Source organism: Amphiprion ocellaris, chromosome 9, assembly GCF_022539595.1.
Source record: "Amphiprion ocellaris isolate individual 3 ecotype Okinawa chromosome 9, ASM2253959v1, whole genome shotgun sequence".
Taxonomy (NCBI): Eukaryota; Metazoa; Chordata; class Actinopteri; family Pomacentridae; genus Amphiprion; species Amphiprion ocellaris.
This window is the reverse complement of record NC_072774.1, coordinates 11,560,095-11,574,703: the sequence shown is the minus strand read 5'-3', so window position 1 is coordinate 11,574,703 and position 14,609 is coordinate 11,560,095. Positions and strand designations below refer to the sequence as shown.

At 35.8% G+C, this 14,609-nt stretch overlaps 1 protein-coding gene across 3 annotated transcripts in view; it reads left to right on the top strand.

Annotated features, from left to right (window-relative positions):
* The window catches only part of LOC111568265 (CREB-regulated transcription coactivator 2), a 47,496-nt gene extending 33,680 nt beyond the window's left edge, over nucleotides 1-13,816 (top strand). For all 3 annotated transcript variants that reach the window (XM_035947943.2, XM_023269836.3, XM_023269835.3), the window contains 3 exons: nucleotides 2,559-2,630; nucleotides 4,680-4,893; nucleotides 7,637-13,816. In XM_035947943.2, coding sequence (XP_035803836.1) covers nucleotides 2,559-2,630; nucleotides 4,680-4,893; nucleotides 7,637-7,827 — 477 coding nt within the window. In that variant the 3' untranslated portion in view covers nucleotides 7,828-13,816. The remainder of the gene's footprint in view (nucleotides 1-2,558; nucleotides 2,631-4,679; nucleotides 4,894-7,636) is intronic.
* The last annotated feature ends 793 nt before the right edge of the window (nucleotides 13,817-14,609 follow it).

The following is a 14,609-nucleotide window of genomic DNA, read 5'->3' as shown; positions in this document are numbered from 1 at the left end:
TTTGGACATTTTTAAAATAATTTTCAGATATTTTGGACAACTTTCAGGTTATTTTGGCAAAGTTTTTAGTAATCTTTGACAGGTTTTTTTCATCATTTTGGGTAATTATTTAATAATCACATATTTAATCATTTTGGACATTTTTTTGTTATTTTGGACAAGTTTTCAGACACTTGGTGAAGTATCAAGATATTTTGAAAAATTTCACATGAAATTTTCAAACTAATTTTCAGACATTTTGGACGAGTTTCAAGTCATTTTGGACAACTTTCGAGTAATTTGATGAAGTTTTCAGTCATTTTGACAAATTTTATACCATTTTGAATGAGTCATTTGGTTTTGAAATAAGGCGTTCTAATGTCCGATTTTATTGAAATGGGGTTCAAGCTAAAATCATAATTATGGTCAATATTCCATCAACTGTGTAGCCCTGAAATTGAAATTTTTCAGTGTTACTCCACTGTTCCTGTGAATGAGCATGTCAACAAACTCCTAAAAATACAGCTCTGTGTATCCAAGAAGCCTTAAATCAGAGTAAATATAATATATAAAAAATCTGATTCCCCTCGAAACTAAGGCACAAGTTCATTTTATTGCACCTGTTTGAGTTAAAAGAGACTGAAATGTTCTTTATTGATAATTAGAGTCCCTGTTTTGCAGCGCACTGCCTCTTTTAGTAATATTTCTGTTTTGTCTTGTTGTTTTTAAGCATTTATTATGTCAGGAAACGCTGATGATTCAGAGCCTCTGAGGACAGCGCAGCATTTATTATTACAGAGCAGTGACTTAGAGCTTCTGTTTTGGTGTCTTCCAGAAACACAGCATCATCTTCAGATGCTGTTACGGTATTTTTAGTTTGTGGAAACGTCTTATTGTGTTTAGCTGTTTGACTCATTTGCGCTGATGTGGTGCAGGTTGTACACATGTTTACACAATTATGTGTCAGTGGATGCCACTTAGTTATATGACTGTGTGCTGATTTATTCTTTGTGTGACGGTGCAAACAGCAAAATAAAATGTTCATATTTGACCAACTAACAGGGTCACATGGGGAAAGTTGACACTGAGGATCAGAGGAGTTGCCTCCACTGTCTGATGTAATGCTGAGAGAAAAACAGCACCTGAAGTTATTTGTGGAAGTCATTGTGTGCTGAGAGACATCAAATCCGCACCTCAGTCAGCACAAACACCGTGTAAAGTTTCAGGATTCAATCACTGCTGGTGATTAATGAGCAGCCAGGAGCGCAATCCTCTTCAGTCTTTTGTTCTGAATGTTGGAACAGAAAAAGGCTCAAGTGACTGTTTTCATCCTGTGTGAGCACAAACAGAGTTCCCCTCATCACAGCCCACCAGTAGAGGCAGCTACAGAGACATAAATGGGAAACCAAATGACAGAAATGAGACAATAAATTGCAAAAATGAGATACAAAATGACAAAAATAAGATACAAAACAGCAAAAATGAAACAAACAGTATAAAGGAGACACAAAACCACACAAATGAGACAAAAACGTTAAAAAGCGAGACACGACATGACACAACTGTCACTGACACAAACTGACCAAAATGAAATGCAAAACAACGAAAATGGGTCAGAAGATGACAAAAGTGAGATTTGAAATAAACAAAAATTTGGAACAAAGCAGAGACGGGACAAAAAAATAACTCGTGTTTATCTCTTGTGGTGATGTAATGACTCAAAACTTGTCCAAAATGTCTTGAAACCTGTTGGAATAGTAATTAAATTACTAAAAAATTGCCAGAAATGACCCAAAATGTGTCCTATTTGATTTACAACATGTCCTAAACCTGTTAAATTAACAAAAACTTCCCCAAAATGACTCAGAACCTGTCCAAAATATTTCCAAAATAAGGAAAATGTCCCCAAAATGCCTTAAAATCTCTCCAAAACAATTCAAAACTTGTCCAAGCTGATTAAACCTTTGTCCAAAATGACGAAAACGTCTTCAAAATGACTCAACTTCTCCAAAATGTTTCCGAAATGACAAAAGCTTTCCCCAAATGCCTCAAAATCTCTCCAAAACAATTCAAATATTGTCCAAAATATCTTTAAACTTCTCCAGAATGACTTGAAACTAGAGAAAAGGAATCATAGCTGGAAGATGAGCCTCTGATCAAAATGTAGGAAAACATTAGACTTCGTTTGCTGTAGTTTATTTGACCAGCTGATTTAACAGAGTTGAAATGTGTTTTTCAGCCATAAAAATTTTGTGTGTCTTTTTGCTGTACTTATGAAATTATGCAACACAGAGTTGATGAAATTAAAAAGTGCGAAATTTGAAGCCACCACTGTATAGTTCACGGACCTGTACCTCCAAAAATATTCATAATATAAAGATAAAACGTTGCGTGGCTTCATTAAATACACTAAAATTAATGTGGATAAATAATCACATGATTCTGAGGAGGTCAAGGGGGATGTTTTTTTCCAGATTTAGTTGATTTTATATTCAGCTAACCATCCATCATGTCAAAATAAAAGCATACACTGGTTGAACCTCAAGTGAGAATCTGCTGTTTTCTTTCTTTCTTCCCAGGATGCCTTGTTCAACTCTCTGCTGGATGATCCGTACCTGAGCCTGCAGCTCACAGGGAAATCCAACCAGCAGGTAACATCTGCTAGCAGCAGCTTTAACTTGATCAGCAGCGGCAGCAGGAGGCCGACGAGGTCCAACATCAGCAGATGATCATCATCAAAAAGACAGGAGAAGCCAGAAGTGGAGAACAAGACGGAAACATAGTAAAGGATTTACAAAATAAATCAATAAAAAACACCAGTGAATACAAATAAAAACAGTTAAATCCCCCTCCCCCCAAAAAATCCTTATTAAATGAAAGAACAACAGTAAAAACTAGTAAAATAATAATTCTAGCAATAAATATATTCAAAAGTGTACATAGAGGATAATATGGTTAACACCACCTACAAGCAAGTCTATACAATTGTTTGAAGAAGTTAGCGATAAGAAGGCACTGACTCTGCAGCCTGTTCCATTATTCTCCATAATTAATACCACATTCATATGTAATACAGTCAAATGATAAAAATGGTATTTTGTATAATTTTTGTAATGTTTTAGTCCCTTACATGTCAATTCGTCAGGTTTAATCACACCTTAAACATCTCTACAGGGTCTGAACTACAGTGTTTAGTCTTGTTAGGTCACTTTCATAACACAGATAATAATCTTCTTTTCTTTGGTTGTTTATTATTATTTCACTATTTGACAACCTTTAAAGCTGTAAATCGTAAGAAGACCTGCTCACAGGCTCGACGCTCTTCACTGATGTTTCAGGATCAGTGTGTTTGTTTGGTGTTAAACCTCAGGTGTGGATGAGTTCAGCTGCAGCTCTGGAGGTTTTAACCGGAGCTTTACAGGTGTCCTGAAGAGTTTAATGGAACTCCATCTGGGTTTTCTTTGGTTTATTGGGTTTTACGTCGCTGTCGTCAGCCCTGACTTGTCTGGAGACTTACATCTCCAACAACCGAGGATCTACTAAGATGGAAAACAAGAGCCTTTTTGTTTTTCCTTCAGTTAGCTAATGTGACTCTTTTTAAATCGTAGGATCTGGAGACCAACAGAGAATCTCTGCACAGAAAGTGTGAAGCTTTTGTAGTGCTGCATACTTATTTTGACCAAGACAGATTATTTATCACTGCAGACTTTGACATTTAAATACACCAAGTACTGCTCTCACAATTATAAGACCGAAGTGCAACAATTACTCATAACATTCTACTACTGAATTAATATCCAAATATCAACCAGATTGAGGTTTGTTTTTTTGAACAAACTGTCTAAATTCTGTGATTGCAGCTCCTGAAATGTGAATATATTCTGGTTTCTTTCCTCCTCTATAACGGTAAACTGAATTTTTTTGGAAAAAACAAGACATTTGAAAACACTAATCCTCATTTTTCACCATTTTCTGACATGGGAGAGACCAAACAGCTGATCGATTCATCCACAAAATAATCAGAAATAAAGAAAATAATAATAGTGGCCCCATTACTGATTGTCTTTCACTGCAGCTACCAATTTTTGCTATTATTTTTCTATTTAATTGGTCAATAAAATGACAAAAAAAAATGCGCAGAAGGTGACACCTTCATAGGTTTTGTTATGATTGAACAAAAGTAAAAAAAAAAACAAAAAACTCTAAGTATTCAGTTTACAGGGAAATAAGACAAAGAAAAGCAGTAAATCTTTTTTGAAATTGATATCAAAAAATAAATTGCTTCCTAATAATTGTGCTTGATATTGAATAGATCTGCAATGAGTAATTGATTAGTTAACAATTATTAAAATAATCAGCCAATATTTTTTCAAAATTGGCCTATCAGTTTGAGTAATTTTTTCCATTAACAGCTGTGTCAGTTGTTAGAATTGTTTGGTCTTTAAAATGTCAGAAGATGGTAAAAAAAAAAAGTGAATCAGTGTTTCCTCAAATGTCTTGTTTAGTCCAAAAACATTCAGTTTACTGTCATAGAAGAGAAAAGAAATCAGACAGTATTCATGTTAAGACGCTGCGTTCACAGAATATAGACATTATCTTCATCAGTTATCAGAACAGCTGACAGTAAATCTCTGCATCTGCTCAGTGAACAGCCCTGTTGTGTCGTTCGCTGCCTAATAATTGCTGCCCTGTCGGTTCAGTTCACAGTGGAGAATCAGGGCGACGGTCTCTCCTTGAACCACGGCGGTCTGAGCTGCAGCAGCACCGACAAGAACCAGTTTCCCTCCAACAGCCAGGGCCAGCTGGATGTGCATGAACCCGGAGATCAGCAGCTGCTCAACAACCAGAACCAGAACCAGAACTACAGCAGCGGCGGCGACGGTCGACAAAACGTCCCCAACATCATCCTCACAGGTCAGAACCGACCGAGACCATCTCACTCTAGATCCAGCAGATGAAACCAATACTGTTAGAACCCGTCACATTTTTCTTCACTGTGGATTGATTTTTAACACCAATATAAAGTCCTGCACCTCAGTGGAAACAGCACAACCATGACTAGGAGAGAGGACTCAAATATGTTTTATGTACAATGTGATGCAGTTAGAATAAAAGAAATCAGACAAAAAACTCATCTCTTTGATATTTTACAAAACTGTAAAAAAAAAAAAAAAAAAAAAAAATAATAATAATAATAATAATAATAAAATTAAATTAAAAAAAAAAAATATATATATATATATATATATATATATATATATATATATATATATATATATATGTCAAACATTTTCCAAGTGTACCAACCCTGGAAAAAATACAAAAAAAAAACCATATCGAGAGATATTTAAGTAGTTATTCATTTTAGTTGGCTTTCATACTCGTGTCCTCTCTGCTCTGTGGAAACACATCCTGCCAACAAGCCCCAGAATTTTTGTTGGATGAGTGGTAGTAACAGCTGAGTCGGTCATGGCTTCTCATTTGCAATGAGGAGCTCCAAATTTTTTTGTATTTTCTGTGGAAACACTGCCTGCAGTTCACCTGAACACTGATTTTTTGATACAAGCCTGTTGATCACAGCTGAATCAGTCATAGCCTCTCATTTACACTGAAAACCTCAGAAGTTTTTGTTTTTTATAGAATCTGGTTAGAGCAAATGTTTTATTTGTAGTGTTTTTTGTTTTCAAATGAGACCAGTAAAATAAAGTGATTTTGATTACGTTTTGTGACTTCAAGTTCAGATTTGGTTCAGTTTTTGAACAGCCACAGAGGATAAGTAATTGAAGGACTATCAGAAAGTAGAAAATGTGATTATTATTTTCTGTTATTATTGATAAATGGTGTCATTTTGGTGTTTTAAAAAAAAAAAATCTGTCTTGTAAACCTACCAGCAGGTTTGAGATGATCGGTTTCAAAGAACATTTAGTTTCTACCTCATTCACTAAATAAACTAAACTGTTGTTTGCCTTAGTATAAAGTTGAATAAAGTGCACATTAATTACTAAAACACATCTCTGAGGTATAAAACATGAACACCTGCAGCATCTACACGGGCTTCCAAAGATTTTATTACTTTCTATATAAAACAAACCAGCACAATCACAGAATGCAGAGAGGAGTTCATTCACCTTTAATACTACATTGGAGGTTGGTCAGAAATGTGTAGATGTAAAAAGTCCACCAACAAAAACACTAAAAAAGAAGCTAAGTTGTGTTTTTCTCTGAATGATTTTCACTAAAATTTCCTGAGCACGTGATTTATTTGGTTCCTTTTCCTTTTATTTGGTTCCTTTTCCTTTTCTTGCTGAAAATCAAAGCTAGATTGTTTGTTTGGGGAAGTGAAGATGAGACGGCAGTCGAGTTATAGAGAAGAGGATCTGTGAAATTCTTTTGAAAAGAAGACTTGAAAAAAGTTTCACTCATGCAACTTTACAACATCAGCATCACTGGCTGATGTTAACATAAACTGGACTACATCATTACCACCCCAAACCATAAAATTTGCACAGACATTCTTGCACTGCACATCTTTGCACTTTTAAACTTTATTTTTATTTTTATTTTTTCTGTTAAAAATTTTGCCACCCTTGTATATATTGTAAATAAAACTGCTGTAACAATGTAAATTTCCCCTGGAGTGGGGAGAAATAAAGAACTTTATCTTTATTAAAATCAAGCAGGGCCTTGAGTAAATCTCTAGACTACACTGCAGCTGCGCAGTCTTTTTATTAATTTGAAGAATGCAGTTTTACTCACTGCGTCTGTAACCTGGAATAACTTTTTTTTTTCTCCAGACATTTCAGATTATTGACTGCATCTAATTTCACTTGCAGCTGATTCACTGTCTGAGTTTTAATGAAGCTTCATTGCTTTAAATATTTTCTGAACCTGTCAAACCCGAAATCTGAGACGAGGCGTTTGCTGCAGCTTCAACATGAAACCACATAGAAAACAGAATTACAATCAGAGATCTACAAGCGTAATGCTTTTTAAAATAACAAACAGTAAAAATAGTAATAATAGTGATGTAACAATAATCACAATAACATAAATGAGTAATAGAAACTACAGTAATGAAAATAATGATGATAATATAATGATAATGAAAACAAGAATGATAATTCCAATAATTACAGTCTTACCAAGAATAATAGTACTAGTAACAACAACAACCACAATAGTAACTGTAATAGTAATAAAAACAAACAACAACAACAGTAATAACAATGATAATAGCATAACGACGATAATCATAATTACAATAACAACAAAGGTAATGATCAAAAAATGTAACAATATTATATCAATAATAATGATCATAATAAAAGTAATAATCATGGTAATATTATTAGAGTAATAATATTGGTAATTAAAAGAGTTTGAATCTTCATTACAATCAGTTGTTAAATTGACAGAATGTTTAGTTTTTGCATTAACTTCATTTCTGCACCATGTGGTCAGAAGTATGTGGACAGTCCTGATGTTTTAAACCTCTGTGTTCTGTCTCAGTGTTTTCATTAAACACACTTCAGATACAGTAAATATGGCTGCTGACAGAACCCTGTGCTCATGTTCTGCTGTCATTCCTTCAGAAGTGTTGGTTCCAACGGAGGTTCTGCCTCCTCTAACACGTCCTCCCTCTCTCCTCCCCCTGCAGGTGACTCCCCCACCGGTCTGTCCAAAGAGATTGCCAGTGCCCTGTCCCACGTCCCCGGCTTCGAGATGGACCCGTTCTCCCTGGACGAGCAGCTCCGGATGGACCCTCTGTCCCTGGACATGCTGGACGGAGACCTGATGCTGGCCGACCCGGCCGTGGAGGACTCATTCCGGTCCGACCGCCTCAAGTGACCCCCGGCCGAGCGGCAGGAGCTCGGTGGGACCTGGCGAAGATGCGGCCGCCCGCTCAGAGGTGGAGGGGACGGCGCCGCTCCGCCCCGGAGCCGGCTGGTGTGCAGAGCGAGGTTTGGAGTCGCTCAAGTATTGGAGAGGAGGACCGGAGGTTTCTGAAGTGAAGGAGGGGCAGCTTCTCCATCGAAGGCACTTAACTAAAAATGCTCTCGCAACGCTTGAAGAACAGACGCTTCTCTTTTAGGCATTAGCTTGTCTGAGTCTTATCTGCACGCCGATGGAAAATGCACTCGCAGGATTAAAACGCGGTATCGGCTTTGTGTCGTCTGTACAACCAGCAGCGCTTCAGAAGCTTTTATGCATCGTGATGTCGTGTGGAACCTGCCTGCTCGTGTGATTGGCTGGGACTGTCTCACCCCAAAGCTGCTGTTCAGCGAATTGTAGGCTTCGCCTGCGTCATCAGCCACTTTAAAAGGAGCTCAGCCATCTTTATATACAGTTGGAATAAGTGTCCCTGCAGATCGACACTCTGGTCTGTTGTTTTATGCAGAAACCAGCTGGTCGGACATGAAGCTGCCTCTGATCAGACACCAGTGGAGCAGATCACTGGGATCATCAGACTGTCATACAAGCAGTGAGTCACACGTGGTCACAAATTTAGAAAAAAGCAACCAGTTTTCAAGATGGTGTCATATTTTGGGATTTTTTTTTTTATATCTCAGCTCCAGTGTTTATGGTATTAACATTATTTCATACATTTTTTACCCTTCAGAATTTAATTCTAGCAACAGAAAGCATCTAAATACTGCAAAATGCAGGCATAACAGTTAAGAAAATGTCTTTAAATTAAGAGGAGTTATACTTTGAATTAAGCAAGTACTTTGAATTATCAGAGTCTGGATTTAAAAGATTTTACTGTAGTTCATTCTAATCTCGCAATTTTATTCTACCAGCATTACAAATTCGAACATACACAACATGTACGCTAACAGGGATCCACTTAAGATCAGTTTATCCAAGTTTAGAGCATCCTTGTCTCTGATCATGTAGGAAAATTCTTCATGCACATTTCGTCTGTAATCTCTGAAATGATGCTGTGCGAGCATATGTGGGATTATGTATCAGAAATGGCACCTTTGAGTGGAAACAAGAGACAGTTTTGCTGCTTGTATGACAGAGATTCCTCTAATGTTTGCAGTCTTCTGCTCCATTAACAGCAGCTTTAAACCTTGAAATGATGCTGCGATCGAAAGTGTAAATGTGCCATCAGAGACTGAAAGCCTTTCAGTTCCTCAGCAGGTAAAAAGATCCAGAAATCACAGCGATTCTCAGTCATATTCGCTCATTCCACTGGAAACACTGTCAGATGTTCACTTTTTTACTTCCCAGATCTAAAAGAAAACAGATCAGAGCAGCGAACAGAGTGAATCTGATCGATGCAGTTGTGTGCAAAAGTTTTTGCAAAGTGAGAACGCTTAAAAAACTGTTTTATTTATGAACTGAGGAGAAAAAACTTGAGTCAGATCCATATTTAGCTTCTCCTCTGGATCTCCTGGTTCTTCCAGTTCTTTCTGAGTCCGTCTGGATGTTTGAACCTCCTGATGCTGAGAATCTAGATATTGAAAACGCTTCAGGCTCTTGCACAGATCTGTATATTTAGCTCAGAGTTTAAGAGAAATTATGCATTTTGTTCTTCTTCTTTAGCTCCTCTAAAACCAGCTCTGTAGTGAACCAAAGAAAATCTCTGTGGACTCCAAGTTCACTCTCGACTTGGTCCAAAAAAACTTCAGTTAATTTGGAGCCAGGAAAACGTTCGGACATCAGCTCATCTCTTGTGTTCACAAAGATGCACATCTGGATTTGATTAGTCATCTATAAATTTCAGTGATAATTAACTTTTATCGTGCAGCACCTTTTTGGAAACATCAGCAATGTTTTACAATAAAAACACAAGATTCATTTAAAGTCTATTTAAATCTGGATGAATCACAAACAGAATAATAACTGAGGAGAGAATGAACAACAGATCAGAGTTAACAAGAGAAAATAGTTTATAATGCTGGTTTTAAACTGAGCTGCAGGTACAGTTAGTTCAGATTTAATGTTCCAGCTGTGAGCAGCACTAAAACTAAAAGCAGTCGAATAAGAAGAATAAATATATACAGAATAAAGTCATTTAAATTCATTTAATATTAGCTCCTTAGTAAAGCAAAGAAAATCCTGGTGGTCCACAGTTTACTCTCCACCTTCTCCATCTTTTTTTTTTTTTTTTTTTTTTTTTTACAGTTCGGAGAAAAACGACAACAAATAGTAAAAAAGCACCTTTGATTAAAAAAAATACAAAAAATCTACAACTTTTTGTGAAAAAAATTATTATTCATTGATCTAATCTGCTTCATTTAAACTACAAACCCTAATGTGGACGCAGAGTTCAAGCTAATCTGTAATTTTCACCATTAATTGATTCTAAAAGAAAAATTATTCACAACATCTTCGTTTTTCTGAATAAACAACTTTTCAGCTCCTCAGTTTTGATCCTTGGAGCATGAAAAGATAAAGTTCAGTCAATATGTCAGGAGTGAAAACTAACAGAAACTTTATCTGCAACTGGTTTTTTTCTCAATCAACTTTTTGTTCAAGATTTTCTGTCTTTGCTGCCTTTCAGAAATTCACTTCAGATTAATGTGGAAACACAGAGACTCGTTGTTGGCAGTGAAACGTGGAAATCGGTTTGATGTTTGTGCAGAAAGTGACAGAACGTGAGCAGAAGTGAAAGTGTGAAGGCTTGGAGGGAATCGGCCAGGAAACAGAAACAAGGTTTGGATGTCGGTGATGAAGTTAGAACAGACTGAGGAGGGTCGAGGTGTATCTGCTGCCTCCTGCAGGTCACTTGTGGCTGTTACAGATTTATTAACAAGTCAGCTTCTGTTCAGACTTTATTTATTATCTGGGCCCAAAAATGAATTTCTCTGAAATGCTTTTGTCTCGAAATTTGAGAATTTCATGTTTTTACAAGTCACTTTGAATGAATTTTCAGTCATTTTAGACTATTTTGAAATTATTTTTGATGCAGACAATATAGTTTCCAGCTGATTCAAATGACTGAATGGATGAGATTTTGTTTATTGGTTCTTGAAAATGAAAAGAAATGGCAATTTTTCAAACAAGGGTGGTATTGTTGCCCCAGAAAGTCCCTGTAAGTGTATATATATATATATATATATATGAATATGTCCACAATTCTACTAAAAATACATCCTTTGATTGTCATTTCACCAAATTTTGAGGGCTCTAACATCAGTAGGATATTATTTATGTCAAATATGACAGGACAAGATTCCAGTTTTTTGATATGTTGACAAAATTGTGATGTAGACTCATTGCTATTACCACAAAAACTGGTGTGCATTAAGGTCTGTAAGTTCTTGTGTGTTGAAATTGAACAATTTATGAGGCTTTATACACTTTTTGAGGGTGAAAACACAAAAATCCATGCATCTAAAAACTCTCAAAAGTTCAGCCAAAATATTTTAGAAAACTTAGTTTTGGGTATCAGATTGCAAAAAAGTAAATTCTGAATTAAATCTGAGACAATGCAGCGACGTATTTCTGTCTGAACTGACATTGACTGACTTAATTCAGATTTAAAAATGATTCACTGTTTGATTTTTTCAGCTTTTCTATGCAAAGTTTACTGCCTTGACAGAGAGTCTGTCTCAGACGTGTTACTGTGAATCAATGCTGTTACAAGTGAAACTCAGTGTTACGGTATTAAATTATGCTTCAGATAAATGTATTTATTCAGCAGAATGTCCCTTTAAATTCAACTCATCAAACTGGATTTTTTTTTGACTGGGTCTCTAGAGTGAAGGTGTAGAAGTTAACACAACCCGCAGACACACAACAGACACACTAATGGAGCTGAAGTGAAGCAGAATGTGCCTTTAAATAGAACCTCAGTGCTGCAGTTTGAGAGGAAACTTTACTCCTGCAGCTGCTTTTACATAGTAAACTGAAAAACATGAAACACAGACGGTGGAGCAGCAGAGACGAAGCACATTTTGAAACTTAATACTGAAAAGTTACTGATTGTTTTTTGATTATCTGGAGACAGCTGAAGCAGTTCGGCTTGTTTGTTGGCTCAGATTCCTTCAGTTTGTTTCTACTTTTTCAGAGAGAAGCTAATGTGACGTCGTATTGATCAGAAGAAACTGCGATCAGTTATTTCCTTTAATAATCGATTGATTGTTCAGAGTGTGAGGCGAAACGAGGATGAGATGAGGCAGGTTATTGATCAGGACTGATCAGCTGACGGGTTCCTCAGGTGGTTAATCGGATCAATCGATTAACCAAGTCGGCTGAATCTGTTTTCTGTGTTTGGTTGTTAAAGTAAAGTCAATTTGGTTGAAATTTTGTCGATTTCCCCCCCAAAACTCTTAGAGTTCTCTCCTTTTTTAACCTCTTTTTGTTCTATTTTTTCCCTTCTTTCATCTGTTTTTTAACTATTCTTACCGTCATAATTTAGACGTCTGCCTCGGTTTCCGAAAAAGGCAGCGTAGCCACAAAATAATCTTTACAAAAGCTTCCTAAATGTGTCTCCTGGATTCACACTTTCTGTCTTTACCAGACATCCTGAAATGAGCCGAAGCTGCAGCAAAAATAAGAATTTTCTTTGTTGCACAACTTCATAATGTCTAACAGAGCTGGCAGAATGGAAATTGTTCAATCAAACCTGATGTGAAGAGAAAAAAAATCCAGTTAAAATCCAAAAATCTCACTTTTCAAACACATTGCCGTCAGTGTCTGAAAGAAATCTACTGTGAGATTTGTTGTTTCTTTATGGCAGCTTTTTCCTCAAGTTTTTTTCCCCATTTATTTCCTTCTTTGCTCTGTTCTGGGACGGTAACTACCACTGTTATTTTTCTTCTACATCTTGGTGTCTTTGATCTTCACATTTCATTTAATAGACGCTCTTGACGTAAGGCGATGATGCCACAAAAGTTCCTAAATGTGTCTCTGAAGCACTTTTCTTTCTTTGCCACAGAGCTGGTAGAATCAAACCGTTAAATCTGACCAGACGTGGAGAGAAAAATCAGATCCAGTTTATTCAAATAAAGCAACCAAAGTGCTGCACATGTTAGAAGAAAAAATAGAAGTAACTTGGCTTAAAAGAGTAAAACAGCTGGACAGAAAACAGCTTGTAAGACAGATTTCTAAAATTAAACGCTTAAATGTTCAGACCACTCAGAGCAATCAGAGGCCACAGTTTTTGTTCAGTGTCAGAGGAGGAACGTTTGAAGGCTGAAGCTTCGAAGGAGAAATCTGAGATGTCGGCTGCAGTGAGTTTGAGAGAAAACGTGTTTTATTCAAGTGTTAATTTTCATTTTAAGAAGCAGTTTATTTTCACATCTACAGGAGAGCAGATCAAAAACAGCGGAACGGGAAGCTTCATTTTCTGTTAGAGAAAATCCCCAAATTCAAGCATCTGTGTTTTCTCCACTGAGCGTGTGTGTTACAGTGTGTGTGTGTGTGTGTGTGTGTGTTTGCGTGTGTTTGAAGCATCTTGCTGTTATGCAATAAAACCAGTCGAGTTTAACCTGCAGTTCCAGACTCTGCCAGTAGGGGGAGCTGTTGACCAGCGAGAGTGTGTGTGTGCAGATTAGGGATCAGTTAAAGGCCATATTTCATGTTTTTTTCATATTTTTTATTCGTGTCTGATATTAATTTCGCTCATATTCTTAATGTTGTGTATAGTTTGTCTATTTTTGGCTCCGAGCTCTTCTGCGTCTGTCGCTTTGTATTTGAATAATAAATTTTGTTTCTATTCAGATTTTTATTTGAACCTTGTAATAACCAGGGAACGTTGCGTGTGTTGTACATATTAATATGTTTTAAAAACCAGAGGTGCTTCTGAAGCTAACAGAAGAGATTTTTAAAGAGACTGTACCTTCACATTATTTTCCAGAAAATAAACAAATGAAACATGGAAGCTGCTGCTGTCATCTCTTTATGGTTATTATACCTTCATATTCCATATTTCTTACTGTCATACAGCATGTGTCATTTTCTTATTTAATCTTGGAAGATATATTTCTCATTCTGTCCTACTTTTAGGTCATAAAGTATTTATATTGGTGTTGGGTTGGGTTTTTTTTTTTTGTGAAATTAGGTAGTTTTTCTGCTTTAAATATAAATCTAACATCAAAACTAGAAACTTACAGTTTTTTTATTTATTATGTAATAAATGAAAATGTGTCATATTCTCATTTGAACCTGGAAATAATGATAAAAACATGAAATGTTTCAGACTCCCTTTTATGTATTTTAATTTATGTTTTTGGTCATTCGAAGTATTTTTTCTTTGTCTAAAGCGCTTTGTAGCTTTGTTAAGAATGGAGGGTATAATGGAGGGTATCATTATTATTAAAAATATTAAAACGATATTTAGGTAATCTTTAATAAAGTGTACTATTATTAAAAATATGAAAAAGACAGTTTCAAGTGATAATAATCTATTAAAAATGAATTATAATTGCAATATAATTATTATAAATGGTAAAAAAACATTTAAATGATGTAATCTATTTTAAAGGTGCTTTATTATAAATATGCAGAGACACATTTAGGTGTTAATAATCTGGAATAAAATGTGCTATACATATAAAAACGACATATTTAAGTGATATAGTCTATAATAAAGTGTATTTGATTATTATTATTATTTTATTCTAAATATGAAAAGGCACATTTAGGTGTTAAAAATCTACAGTAAAATGTGTTAT